Source organism: Dicentrarchus labrax, unplaced genomic scaffold (genome assembly GCF_905237075.1).
Source record: "Dicentrarchus labrax unplaced genomic scaffold, dlabrax2021, whole genome shotgun sequence".
NCBI lineage: Eukaryota > Metazoa > Chordata > Actinopteri > Moronidae > Dicentrarchus > Dicentrarchus labrax.
This window is the reverse complement of record NW_026136712.1, coordinates 17,397,218-17,410,559: the sequence shown is the minus strand read 5'-3', so window position 1 is coordinate 17,410,559 and position 13,342 is coordinate 17,397,218. Positions and strand designations below refer to the sequence as shown.

The following is a 13,342-nucleotide window of genomic DNA, read 5'->3' as shown; positions in this document are numbered from 1 at the left end:
GGCGACATTGACGTATCCCAGCAACAGGCCGAAGCGGCCAATGCGGCGCCTATATATATAAATATATATATATATATATATGCGTCTGCGCGGCCGCCATATTGGGAAGGTCGAGAGATTCACACTTCACTACAAAATCGACAACTCGCCTAAATCTGAAGCTGTTTTCATGAAATGTTGTTTGTTATTGACACATTTTACATTTCACAAAACAAGCAACCAGGAAGCTTTATAACAATACAGTTGATATAGATAGCTGCATTTGTAAATAAATGTAAACAATAACAATACCATAAGCTTGCATGCCCCAGTGGAACTTTAGGCTATTCAGAAGGTAATTTTATTGGTGTAAAGTAACTGAATTGATTAACAAGTAGTCAGCATCCGGTTCAGTTTCTTAATAACAAACCAAATTTCATGTAAATCGGTTTAGAGTTACAGTTTGTAGTGAACTCTATTATTAACTGGCGGATTTTGACCTCTGCAATATGGCGACCGCTCAGACGCTCTATGTTTCTACATCTATGTGGCTGACTGCAGTGCAGAGAGGACGGTCCCCCGGTGTGGAGTTCACACGGAGCCTGAACCGACATTTACCCTCCGGACATGAGTGTAGAAGACAGTAAAAAAAAAGCTGTTTTTTCCGCAATAATTAGGGTCATAGAAATCACAACAACGAACGCAGAATAACGGTCCGTTATGGCCGTTACTAGCGACTCCGCGTCGCCAGAGGGCGGTGTAACGGTTGGTGTAACGGTCGGTGTAACGGTCGGTGAACAGTCAGGCAGCCAATCAGAGGAGGCCAACATGGGCGCACAGAGGAGGGGAAGGAAGCTTTATTGCCGCCATTTCACGTGAAAGCAGCGCGATAGGAACGACGTTCAGGGATAAACAATTACAAAAATCAGCCCGATTTTGAGTTTAAAACACCAACTGGAGATTTGTAAACCATCGGTAGCCATTTTAGCTAACGGAAAGGCCGTGCGATATTCGTTTTTAACCGGGCGGCTCTGTTGCTTAGAGACGGTAGAGAATGAGCTACGGAAGGCCGCCGCCAGACGTTGAGGGGATGACCTCCCTCAAAGTGGATAACCTGACTTACCGAACTTCGCCGGAGACTCTGCGCCGAGTTTTCGAGAAGTACGGCCGTGTGGGGGATGTGTATATCCCCCGGGACAGGTACACCAAGGAGAGCCGCGGGTTCGCCTTCGTGCGGTTCCTCGACAAGCGCGACGCCGAGGACGCCATGGACGCTATGGACGGCGCGCTGCTCGACGGGCGGGAGCTCCGGGTGCAGATGGCCCGCTACGGCCGACCTCCGGACTCCATGTACAGCCGGAGAGGGGCTCCGCAACGCAGATACGGAGGGTACGGACGGAGGAGCAGGAGGTAGCTTAACGTTACCGTTAATGCTGCTGATTATTACTCTCATATTAATAGTTTTGTTAAAGAATTGGCACATGGTGTAGCTAACGGGTACAAAACGAAAGTAGTTGTTGTTTTCTGCTCGTTTTCCTTTATTTATATATTATCTAAACAGCATGGGGCTGCACAGTTAATCCAAATATTATCGAAATCACAATATGGATATGAGTAATATGCAAATTGCAGGAGCTGTAATGTAAGGTAAAATGTGTGAACAGAATTATACGGTTATACAATAATATACATTTAAGAAAACATGTTTTACGTCCCAATTTTAGTAGTGTAAACTTAATTTGTGATGCAAAACTGATCATTCCCACTTAATCCTGACTCTCAATATCTGTCAAAATACTCACAATATGGTGTTTTTACCCTATCATGCAGCCTTAATGTAGCATTATTGTTTCACTTTCGGTTTAAGGGTGCAGGTATCATCTTAATCTAGTAATTATATAAAACTGCACCTTATTTTGCAAAGGATTCTGTGTAGTGTTGCAGCAGTGGTTTTTATTATATAGATTATTTTCATGACAGTTCAATAGGCAGGGTTCCCACATGTCCTGGAAACTTAGAGACTAGTTTTCCCGTAATGGAAACAGTTGGAAATTGATTCAAATGACCAAATATCCTGGAAAAAAAATCTGTATTGTCCTGGAACATTTTGTATTTCAGCCCCTCACTCACTCAGATCTCTTCCTCCTACATTGCACACAGCAATGTAAATTGTATTCATAAATAATCTAATAGGAAGTGAAAGTGTAAAATCAACATCCCAACAAACACTTTAACTTTCTAGATTAATCTTCTGTAAAATAAACTTTATTTGGGCTGTTGCCTAAAGGTTGTGACCAGATTAATGTCAGTTAGAGGAAAACTGTAGTAAACATCATCATAAACCCTGCATCACTACAAAGAGTTAAATGTGTCATAACTTTAAAAAGTTATTAAATCATGATGTGAAATTTTAACTATAATTCTGTTTTCTCACACATTTGACCTTTTTATCAAAACATTGCAGCTTCTGTGATTTGCATATTGTGATTTTAATAATATTTAGATTAATTGTTCAGCCCTACAGATCAGTGACATGTTCATTAAGACCAACGTGTCGTTTGTAGGTTGTTTTATTTGTCAATTTTATCTTATTGTAGATTTATTTGGCTGTTTTACTGAAGTGCTTCTCTCCATAACATAAAGTCGTTCAGCCAGTCCTCGGCGTCGCAGACGTAGCCGCAGCCGCTCCAAGAGCAGAAGCCGTTCCCGATCCAGGAGCCGCCACCACTACAGCCGCTCCAGGTCCCGCTCCTACTCCAGATCCAGATCCAGGTCCAGGTCCAGGTCCAAGTCCAAGTCCAAGTCCAGAACCCCCAGACGGAGCAAGTCGAAGTCTCCCTCCAGGTCTAGATCCCGGTCCAGGTCCAAGTCGAGGAGTCGAACCCCGCCTTCCAACAGAGGGTCCAAATCCAGGTCCAGGTCCAAATCCAAGAGTAGGCCCAAATCTCCAGAGGACAACGGAGCAGAGTGTTAACCCAAAGCTTGGACACAATATGACGGTATTCAGGGGAAAGGGTGGATTATATTATATTGTTTAAAATATTATACCGGAGGTGGCTTTGTGTCATCACTTGGGTCGGTATTCTGCAGCCTTGATGCTACATCAGTCGTTTGCACACAAGCAACAAAGTCTGCAGAATCCGTAATGTGTTTTGAGAAAGTAAAATAAGGACTGATGTCGTTTACGGTCCTTAGTTCTGTGTATGCTTTACTTTGCTTGTATTGCTCAGCCAATCTAAAGCACACACAGGCAACAGCAGATGTGGGTTGATGTGACCTAGTGTATCTCATATATATATATTTAAAAACTGGGTATTAATCACATTTGTACTCATGTGAGTGTTGCATGGGAGGGACGTGGGGTGCTTCACTCAAAACGTTCACCTAAATGTGGAATTCTTTCCTCCAAGCTGCGGAGTCCTGTTTGCAAAGGGAGGAGGAGGAGGAGGAGGAGGAGGATGGGGGTGTGGCAGTGTGAGAGCAGTTAGTGTGTGACCCCGCCCAGTGTGACCTGCCTTGTTGCTGAGAGCGATGGCAGTTGCTAAGGAGCAGGTCACCAAGGCAACGGTGGTTGCTATGGAGCAGGTCGTCAATGGCAGTGGTTCGGGCTGTCAGTTGGTGTATGAGGTGGTGGTGTGGTGAGGTACGTTCACGGGGGATCACGGGCAGATGCACTGAGCACTGTTTTCCCACCTGTGCCTGTGGTCTCCTCCGCCTCTCACAAAGGGAACCGACCCCGAGGTTTGTTTTTCAACATATGCCCGAGTGTAAGAGTCGTAGTTAGACATAGTTTTATTTTTGGAGGGGGGGGCCAAGAAAGGTGTGTAAACAAAATGTGAAGATTTATAGAAATGTTAGGTGTAAAAAAAAAAAAAAAAGGGGGGGCAGTTTGATAAATGTTAGCATCAGGGGAAAGATCAGATCAGTACTGTATTTAAATATTCAGTCGTAGCTTCAGGAGTTCAGATGTTTGTTGTTTTTGTTTTTTGCTCTTGTCAACTCGTTCCTGTCTTTTCCTTCCAGATCTCAGATGATTGAGCCTTTGCTGAGGACATCAGGAAGAGTCTCACATTGAGCAAGGGGACTCCACTATTACCACTGAATGCAGACTGAAAGGTTATTGGAGCTTGGTCTAAAATGTTTTCAATGTTTTCATTTGACCTTTAATTTGCCTAAAACAAAATTCTGTAACATTGATGTGATCATTGTTTGTAAATTCCACAATATTGAAAATAATTTCTAAGGTGTTTTTTTTGTTTTGTTTGTTTTGTTTTCTCATTAAATTTGGGGTCTTTGCATTTTGATTAAATTTGTACTTGTTAATATTTTTTTTTTTTTTTTTAAATTAAAGTAGATTTCTTTGTTTAACTCTTTCTAGATGGATATGAAAGAGTTTTATTTGCAGAGTTGATGTAGTAAAGGGTGTCATGTTGGATGTTCAGATCCTTTCACAGATATGTTATATACACTCTTATTGGAACAAAAAAAAAATGGCTTACTGTTTAGTGACATAAAAGCAAAACATTAAAGTATCGCAGTGCCACTTCCTAATCCGGCATTTTTCTTTTCTGTCAAACCTTTTTTTTTTTTTTTTTTTCTGTCTAGTTTAAAGTTGCTTTCCTATGACTCTAACCCTCTTTCTTGTGTATCTTTTGTGCACTAGGCGCAGTTGTGTAGCAGTTGAGTAATGCTGGTTAGCTGTTAAGATGCGGTGCAGTGCGGTGGTGACATGGTGTGGCGTGTTGCGGTGCTGAGTGCCCGGCGCTGTTCCGGGGCTCGACCCTCCGCTGCCGTTTGCCGGTTTGTAAGCTCACAGGTGTGGCAGATCAACCATCCTTCTCCTGTCTTGTGACCTCTTCCTTCCCTCCATGTGCTGTACAGATTCTCTCCTTCCTTCCTTTTTTCTCTTTATTCTCCCTCCTCTCCCTTTTCCCCCTCTTGTGGTTTTAATCCACTGTTCATAACTGGTTTTTGCTCGCTTTTTTTGAAAATGGGTCCAGTGTGACTCCTTTAGTGAAGGGTTTAACGGGCGGTCAACGCTGCCCAGTGAATCATTTTCTTTTTGTTGTGGTGTGTGTGTGTGTGTGTGTATTGCATTCCTCTGTGAAATCCCTCAATTGTCTTGTAATTGCTTCAGGTGAATGCGAATAAAACATCTTTGTCGTAAATAAATTGCCAGTGTGAATTTAATGGTGTCGTCTGGACAATTCGCTCTTTATACGCGCCGTAAAAAAGGGGACTTTAACTCGCCGGCGGTTCACTGGAAAAGGAAGTTAAGATCAAAACAGTTAAAACAATTTCAACCAACCGTCTTTGAAATTTTCTTCAATCATTGACACTTTTCCACAAATTTGGCAAATAATTGTAGTTCATAAACTCACTTCCTTGTTTCTAAATGTGTGCAAACTTTAATTTATTCCCACTGGAGCAAATTGCTTTCGATTTCTAAATTTATTATGCAAAAAAAAAAAAGCATGCTGGCCACAATTTTGCTATTTTCATTTTCTCCTGAGGTTCAATTGTTAATTGTTCTTTTAGTAAAAGTTGCCATGAAATCAGACATTTTAGGCTGCAACAATCCCAGAAACGGCCCAAAAAAAGATCCTGGATCATCAGTTATATGCGATCTTAAGGAGAATACTCAGCAGTCGGATGTGTCTGAGGTGTAATTGTTGCTGCTGGGAGGTTATGTAATGTTTTTGTTAAGGTGTGGCTCATGGATACGATCTTATCTGTTTGTACGTTCTGTATCTCCGATATGTTCAGTGATCTGTAACAGCCAGATCTTTTAAAGGGATAGACTGCATCATTTAGACAATACAGCACAATCTTTATTCTTTTATTAGTTCACTGTGAGTTTTATTGTTGTGGATGATCAGTTACTTTAGGGCGAAGGTGAGCTGTAATGACACAAACACTATTTCACCTCCAATTAAACAAACATTTAAACAGAACTATGATCATGTGAGACTTTCTTCCTCCTGTACGTTGGTTTTTAATGTTTGATCTTCAGTGTGAGTGACCTTTAATCTTAGTTTAGGACGTGTTCATATGCAGGTGTTTGTGTACACTGAGAATGGACTCTGTTATCTTGTATCCAGCAGTTAAAGCAGCTCTGCTCTGAAAGAAGTTGGATTGTTTTAGTGAGAAACTGAATCTGAAACAATACGAGTTAAACTTTAGTTTCAAACAATAGATTCAATTTCCTTTTGTGACATACACTCCTCACATATACAATATTCAGGATGGACTTCCTCATTGTTGTTCTGTTGTTTGTTGTCCTAATAATTAAAGAACTGTTCTTGGGTGCAGATAATCAATGACTAATGAATAATAACTGCACACATGTTAAAGTGTTGTAATTGTCTGTGCTTTATAACTGTAGTCAGTGTAGTCTGGAGAAGCAGAGCTCATCAATGTGCTGCAGTGGGCGGGGGCAGCAACAAAACTTATTTTATCAACCTAAATAAATAATAAAATAAAGTTATATTGTCCAGCTTCAGAATAAATAACGCTGGAGATTAATTTAACTGTATTTGAAACTAATGATCCAAGTAATACTGAAACAGTACCAGTCTGTCTGCAGCAACATGCAGCAGAAAATATGTAAAATATCAATATATATTTGTCCGCTGTCTCCTGTTCGTTCCTGTTTATTTTCTATTTATTATTTATATTATTATTTTATATTAGGGGACCCCTACTACGGGTCGCCAAAGCTTCATGGAGGCTTTTTATTAAGAAAACTTAAAAAAAGCATACACACAGCAGCAATATCTCAAGATTTCATTCATTTTAGTAAAGAAATGTAAAGTAATTTAAGTAAATTGTCTAATAGAACAACAGCAAAGTCTTTAAGTCTGTATGATTGTTAAAAGAAATACATACAGACACATAATTGTATAAAAAAAAGTTCCCTAAACAGGAAATAATTTGCTCAAAAATCATCCAAATCTTTAATTTTACACAAACTTTTGAATATAACATGAAATAATCCCTAAAATATGTCTCTGGGTCAGAGGTCAGAGTGCATAAGAATCACAATGAAGTGTAAAAAAAAAAAAATACAAATAAAGATAAAAGTAAATAAAAAGGATATTTATATATAAATATAAATAAAGATAAAAATAGTAAATAAAAGAAAATATATTTAAATATAAATAAAGATAAAAATAGTAAATAAAAAGAATATATATATAAATATAAATAAAGAGCTTCCACATCCTGCAGCAGCACACTGACCGGAAGGTGCGAACACACCTCCTTCCTCCTCCTTCCTCCTCCTTCCTCCTCTATAAACCCTGTGTGACTTTCTATGAGCTCTGCGGCTCCGGTACACGAGTCCTGTCACAAACCATTTCACCGCACTCGCCGTTGATGGGATTACCGGGAGGGGAGAAAGAGAGAGAAAGAGAGAGAGAGAGAGACAGCACGTTGCAGCGCACCGTGCCAACCCAACACCTGATCCTGTTCCTCCCCGGTAGTCTGGGGATATAACGCCGCCGGGGTACTCTCGGGTTGGAGGGAGGGAGGGCGGACCCGGAGGATGTGACGTCCTGGCACCGGGGGGAGATTGTACCATATCCTCAGTAAGTGCTCCTCGTTAACGTTGATGTTTGGTGAGGATTATCCGGACTGCAGGATGGACTGAGTGAACGCGAAGGGCGAAGACGCAGAGAGGACCCAGAGCCTTGACCCACCACCACCACCCTCCTCTTCCTCCCCTCCTCCATCATTCAAACCATGGATCTAACTTTCATCCTGTCCGCTGCCATCTTCACTCTCCTCGCCATCGTGGTCGCCACCTCGCTGCTCAGCGGCTCCTCGCCCACGGCGGAGTTCGCCAACGCGTATTTCGGACACCGGGGAGGAGACGCGTCGGCACCGGGAGTAGATCCGCCGAGGCTGAACGGCCACGTACCGGACGGGAAGAGCAAGAACAACAAGAAGAGCAAGAAGGCGGAGGACGACTGGTGTGAGATGAGCGGCAGCGCACACGACCACTGGGATGTGGTGAAATCTGTGCTTTCAGTAAGTCCCGCAAACAAACAGATTTTACGCGCAGAGGATCCGCATGTTTGCGTTTCATTGCGTAATCTGTTCCTCCCCACACAGATACACTGTGCAGGTGGAGGAAGGAGCTCAAATCCGTCACTGTAGCGGGTTTTAATGAGAGAGAATCGACTCTTTAAAGGGGATAATTAGTGGATTATGAGCTGAATTAGTTGCAGTTTAATCGAGTATTTAAATAAATACACATTTATTGTCACATTTAATGGAAAACCTGAGTTTGTAAACTAGTTGCAAGCTAAAATATGATAAATTTAGTGATTTATTGACCTTCAAATGTTGCTGAATCAGGAGTGGAAGAAGTACGCAAAGTAAAATATAAGTATAGTTTAATACAGAAGTAAAAGTACTCACTTTTATTGTTGTATTTTATCACATATATCTTTATTATTACTGGTGTGTTAATGTGTAGGCAGCATTTTAATGTTGCAGCTGGTCCAGATTAAGATAATTTAGTTTAATCTGTAATAATTTAGGGTATTTTATAAACTCATATTGTTTATTTTTTGTAATAATTGGTTCATTTTGGGGGTTTTACCCTCTGGAAACAAGATATTTAAAGACTTCAAATGGACATTTATCACTATTCATTATATTTTTTTACTAAAATAATTAAGGAAATAAAATACTCATTAGCTGTAGCTGTAAATTGGCAGTAACAAGCAACAGTTAACTGTAAAATACATGTAGTAGCAAAGAAGCACAGCACTTAAGTAGCTTAAACGAAGCTGCTTTCCACCTTCTAGTAGATGATCTCACCCACTTACTCTGAGTCTGTGAGCACAACAATAATAATAAACAGGAAAAGCAACATGGATTGGCTCTTATTTTGAAAGGGCCACTTCCAGTTATTTTAACTAAAAAAATCTAAAATTGAAGTAAAACAAACTCCATTTTGTAAGTTGCAGAAACATTTCAGATTAATGTTTTGTTTTCACAGTACAAGTGTCACTAATAATGTTTTTTTTTTAACTTACAAAATTTAGTTTATTTAATTTTTTTTATCAATTTCAACCCCTCCACACACGGTTCAGGTCTCCTCCACACCTTCGTCAAGCTCAGCATCCGAGGAGAGGTGAGAATACAGGTAACACGAGCAGATAGATTGATCTGTTTGGAGCTTCCCCGAATATGAGTTTCTAATCTGCCTGCGAGGACGCTCACAGACGTTAAAATATACGTTAAAACCGGTGTAAAAATGATGGTTTGATGCCCCTCACCTGACCCCTTAATTCTCTGACAGGAGGAGGCACATCCTCATCCTCACACTGAAGAACTGGCAACCCCAGTTGAGCACTCCTCCTCCTCCACGTCCATGAGCTTAGAGGTAGACTCGCCGCCCGGGGCCTCGTCAGGGAGGGGCCGTAGGTCATTCATCGGGCTCTCTGAAAAGGAGCTCATAAAGTGTGCTTTCTCTTACCCCCAGACTGAAGGAGCCACAGAGAGCCCGGGGATCAACGGTGAGCACTTTTTAGATATTTGAAATACATTCACTTGGTACACTTGGTGTTGATTTCTAATCAGCGTTTACTCTGATTGATCAGATAAAGTCGAATCAAATGACAGCGAGTGCTTGAAGTACATCCCCGGAAAGGCGCGATCCCACCACTTGCAAGTGATGATGTCCTCGGAGGAGCTGCAGGAGGAGCAGAGGTCAGTGAAAACTACAAATATGGCGCCACGTTCTTCATAAAGCACCATTTTATAAAGAGTTTATAAGCCATTAATTGGAATAATTCATGAGGAGAAACCTCATATGATAGTATAACTATACATTTACTATAACAGTCCACTTAAAGGACCAGTGTGCACGATTTAGTGGCTTCTAGTGGTGTAGTTACGGATTGCAACTCACTTGCTTTACCTTCCCTTTCCAAGCACGGTTCAACATGACGGACTCCGCCACGGAAGACAACCCGCAGAGTCTGTAGATAAAAACAGCAAATTATAACTTAACAAAAACACAATAGTTCCTATTTTCAGGTGATTATACACAAATGAAAACATACCTATGAATATTATATATTATATTTATATTATATTCCACTATAATAAGAATATTATATAATTCTTTATTAGGTGAAACCCATCTAATAGTTGAACAGTCCATTTAAGGGTCCTTCCTGAGGAATTAAAGATGTAAAAAGAAATGCTGGAGGAGGATTTTCCACAACCTGGCAACCCAAAAGTTGCCTGATTAAACTAGAACGACACTCACACCGACCTCAGTCTCAATCTTCAATAATATGCAATCTGCAATCAGAACCACTCTCTATGTCCAATTATAATTGATCTATCTCAAGATTTTAGTAATAGAGAACAATAATTAGTGTATCTGTGACGTCTGATCTACTACAACCTACGACCTAACATAACCTCCCTGGTGGTTGGTAATAATAAAATAAGCTAATTACAGCTTTATAAAGTCAGCCATCTCCCCCTGTTCTCCAAAACAGAACAAAAATACTTGTAATTAAATGAGGTTTCCTTGTAGCTGCTCTGCCCTCTGTCCTCTTCCCTCTAATCTCCCTTCTACGTCTTCACGTGTGTTTGTGTGTCGTCTGCGTTTCCCCCTCGGAGCCTCCCACGTTTAGCTGCTGTATCACCCGTCCTCTTCAGGTCAGACTGAGTAAAGGAGAGATTGAGTCCCTGCCAGGCATTAGCTGGAGGATGAATGACACGAGACCTTTTAAGAAACCACTCGAAGCGTCTCGGTGGCTGCTGCTGTAACGTCTCTGCCTACCACTGCTCTTATCATTACAGGATACACTCCAACGCAGACTTTAACTGTCTGTAAGCCTGAAAGAAAGGAGCATATATGTGGTAAAGTATAAGTTATTCTCACCCCCCCTGTTTATCTCAAGGGAGTCACTTTCTGGCCATTGTGTGATTTCAGTTTTGGCCTCATCAGCAGAGGTGGGAAGTAACGAAGTACAAATACTTCCTTTACTGTCCTAGTGTTTTTCTAGGTACTGTCTACCTCTTTGCATTTTCAGAACAGGCTTTAGTTTGACTGCATTTGAGAGGATTAACAGCCTATAACAGAGAGGAGGAGGGAGACTCGACCATATTTAAAGTTTCAAGTAGAAATGTCCTTCAGGGAAACCAAGAGAGTACTTTTTTTTTGGGTACTTTTTGCCACCTCTGCTCATCAGCTCTTTGTCTTCAAGTGGCCATGAAGCGACTGATCTAACTGTGCAGTGTTTGTTTACCTGATCCCACACACACCCCATCCAGCACCAGCACCACCACCACCCACTGTCCCCATTAGTCCACATTAGATGTGTGATTCTCAGGTGTCGCAGCAGGTGTTGATTGTCGTCACCTCTGAAAGAAGAGTGTTAGTTAATCCTCTGAGGTTTTCTCCTCCGTTCTGCCACAAGGAGGAGTCGGTGTAACGCCACACCGGGACACTGTGCTGACACGGCACTTGTTTCCAAAAGTATTCAGTCACACAATAAAAAGGATGAGGGAGAGATTAAAGGTTTATTCCTTTATAGAAGACATATATCTTAATATATGGTAGAAATATATATATATATATATATATATATATATATATATATATATATATATATATATACACACACACTGACAGAAGACCTGTTACCTTTTGTATTAAACTATTATTCTGGGTGTTGAATGGTGTGTTTTAATACATTGGTATGAATGTTTTCCATTCGTCATTGTCATCCCCTTTTGCCTCCCTTGCCTGTCTAACTTTGCAAAGTAACATTTAACTGTCGAATACAAGTAGTAGAGAAACAAATGTCCAATATTTCTCCGTTCAAAGTGCCTCAAAACTGCACCGAAGCACAGTCCTTAAGTAGCTTAAACGTAGCTGCTTTCCACCTGCAGACACTTCCAGTAGATCGAACTGAGTCGGTGTGCACAAAAATAATAATAAATAGGAAAAGCAACATGGCTTTGTTCTTATTTTGAAAAGGGCACTTCCACACTCTAATACAATAAGTTATTTAAAAAAAAAAATTTAAAAATAGTTTAAATGAATTTTAAGTAATACAAACTGTAAGTTCAAAAAGCTTCTTTATGAAGCAGCTCTTACTGGTGACTTTAAGTGACAGAAATATTCCTGATAAAGCACTGACAGAGGACCTGTTTCCCCGCGTATAAAACTATTATTAAACAGAAGTTATATAACACTAAACAGGACCTGTCACTTACATCCTATTACTAAAGCTTCATCTTAATCCCACTGGGTGTGGAGTGGAGTGTTTTTAACGCACCAATTTTCCAAGACAGACTGCCCAGTTCTTGTTTTTACAGCTGCAGACTTGTTCTTGTACTCACTTCATTGAGTTTATGTACCTTCGTCAGGTGAACGGTATTGAGCTCTTTCATTTACCTTTAAAGTAAAGCTCCACGACATGATAAAAACATAATATTGCGATTATTTTGGCAGATATTTGTGATTAGATTCACAGTTAGTGTGAGAATCATCATTTTGTGCATCACAATTTTAATTTCACACAAAAACTTTTATTGTGTGCAATGATAAGAGAATCGATTGAGACATTTAAAAGGAACACAAAAGCTACTTTACTGTAATTGTAACTGATTACTATTTTTCTGTTATTTAATAAAATTTGCACGAATCATCAACAGCGTGCAGGATGTTATTAATTAATAATTAATTTCTCTGATGTCTGTGTCGACCAGGGTGCAACGTGAGCAGCTGTGCGCCATCTTCCAGCTGCTGAAAGACAACAAGGAGACGTTTGGGGAGGTGTCCGAGGGAGACATGGAGGAGCAGCTCAGACTCTACTCCATCTGAGACTCTTGGTGTTGTTGTTTTTTGGGGGGGCGATCCGGCCTCTGATTGCAGTCTTTTAAAAACCTGTGAGCGCTACTGCAGGACTACTCCAGTGCATCTCAATAAACGACGTGTTCACAGTATTTCAACGCAGCTGTACAGTCCACTCAACAACCAGCTCTCCTTCTTTTTAATATTGTTTTATTGTGCTGTTGTTACCATTCATCCAACCATCAACGTGAAGACTAAACCAAAAGCAGCTGGACTCTTTTTTTTTCCAGCCCAAAAAGGATTTTCTAGCTATCGTATGACTGAAAATGTTAAAAATATATTAGTTTTATATTATAATAAAGAAAATGTGTTTCTTTTGTATTTCAATGTTATGTTCATTAAATCTAACAGGTACAAATCCTGTAAAGTTCCTTCTGCTTAATAAAACTCTATTGTGTAATAAACCACCACAATGTACTATTGTGAAGGTGTATGTGTGTGTATGGTTCCTGTTTCATTGTGTGTCTA

The 13,342-nt window shown here is 40.4% G+C and overlaps 2 protein-coding genes and 1 long non-coding RNA gene across 11 annotated transcripts in view; 2 read left to right on the top strand and 1 right to left on the bottom strand.

Moving 5' to 3' along the window:
- The first annotated feature begins 194 nt into the window (after window positions 1–194).
- srsf2a (serine and arginine rich splicing factor 2a) lies at window positions 195–5,151 on the top strand. 5 transcript variants are annotated; one of them, XM_051418733.1, is made up of 4 exons: window positions 195–1,368; window positions 2,623–2,978; window positions 4,003–4,095; window positions 4,643–5,151. In XM_051418733.1, exons 1-2 carry the CDS (start codon window positions 1,034–1,036, stop codon window positions 2,951–2,953), a joined length of 666 nt encoding a protein of 221 aa, XP_051274693.1. In that variant the 5' UTR covers window positions 195–1,033; the 3' UTR covers window positions 2,954–2,978; window positions 4,003–4,095; window positions 4,643–5,151. The 5 variants fall into 5 exon arrangements, with proteins under 5 accessions (XP_051274693.1, XP_051274690.1, XP_051274689.1 ...); XM_051418730.1 differs by having other exon boundaries at window positions 195–1,389; XM_051418729.1 differs by having other exon boundaries at window positions 195–1,389; window positions 3,390–4,095.
- Window positions 5,152–7,722: 2,571 nt separating this feature from the next.
- On the top strand, window positions 7,723–13,281 carry LOC127373874 (matrix-remodeling-associated protein 7-like). 4 transcript variants are annotated; one of them, XM_051418727.1, is made up of 5 exons: window positions 7,723–8,010; window positions 9,293–9,376; window positions 9,476–9,509; window positions 9,594–9,702; window positions 12,730–13,281. In XM_051418727.1, the coding sequence occupies exons 1-5, from the start codon at window positions 7,723–7,725 to the stop codon at window positions 12,842–12,844; spliced, it is 630 nt and encodes a 209-aa protein (XP_051274687.1). In that variant the 3' UTR covers window positions 12,845–13,281. The 4 variants fall into 4 exon arrangements, with proteins under 4 accessions (XP_051274687.1, XP_051274686.1, XP_051274688.1 ...); XM_051418726.1 differs by adding an exon at window positions 9,928–10,032 and having other exon boundaries at window positions 9,293–9,509; window positions 12,730–12,828; XM_051418728.1 differs by lacking the exon at window positions 9,293–9,376.
- LOC127373878 (uncharacterized) overlaps window positions 9,559–13,342 on the bottom strand; it is a 38,028-nt gene continuing 34,244 nt past the window's right edge. For both annotated transcript variants that reach the window (XR_007886945.1, XR_007886946.1), the window contains exons 3-4: window positions 9,905–9,974; window positions 9,559–9,685 (exon numbers count right to left, since the gene is read on the bottom strand). This is a non-coding gene — a long non-coding RNA (uncharacterized LOC127373878). The remainder of the gene's footprint in view (window positions 9,686–9,904; window positions 9,975–13,342) is intronic.

What these genes read in the sequence shown, in the direction of transcription:
- LOC127373874 (XM_051418725.1), top strand. Translation starts at nt 7,723, where the DNA reads ATGGATCTAACTTTCATCCTGTCCGCTGCCATCTTCACTCTCCTCGCC. An exon ending in TGGTGAAATCTGTGCTTTCA is followed by an intron (nt 8,011 to 9,292) that starts GTAAGTCCCGCA and finishes ATTCTCTGACAG; the next exon opens with GAGGAGGCACATCCTCATCC. An exon ending in AGAGAGCCCGGGGATCAACG is followed by an intron (nt 9,510 to 9,593) that starts GTGAGCACTTTT and finishes CTGATTGATCAG; the next exon opens with ATAAAGTCGAATCAAATGAC.
- srsf2a (XM_051418730.1), top strand. Translation starts at nt 1,034, where the DNA reads ATGAGCTACGGAAGGCCGCCGCCAGACGTTGAGGGGATGACCTCCCTC. An exon ending in TACGGACGGAGGAGCAGGAG is followed by an intron (nt 1,390 to 2,622) that starts GTAGCTTAACGT and finishes CATAACATAAAG; the next exon opens with TCGTTCAGCCAGTCCTCGGC.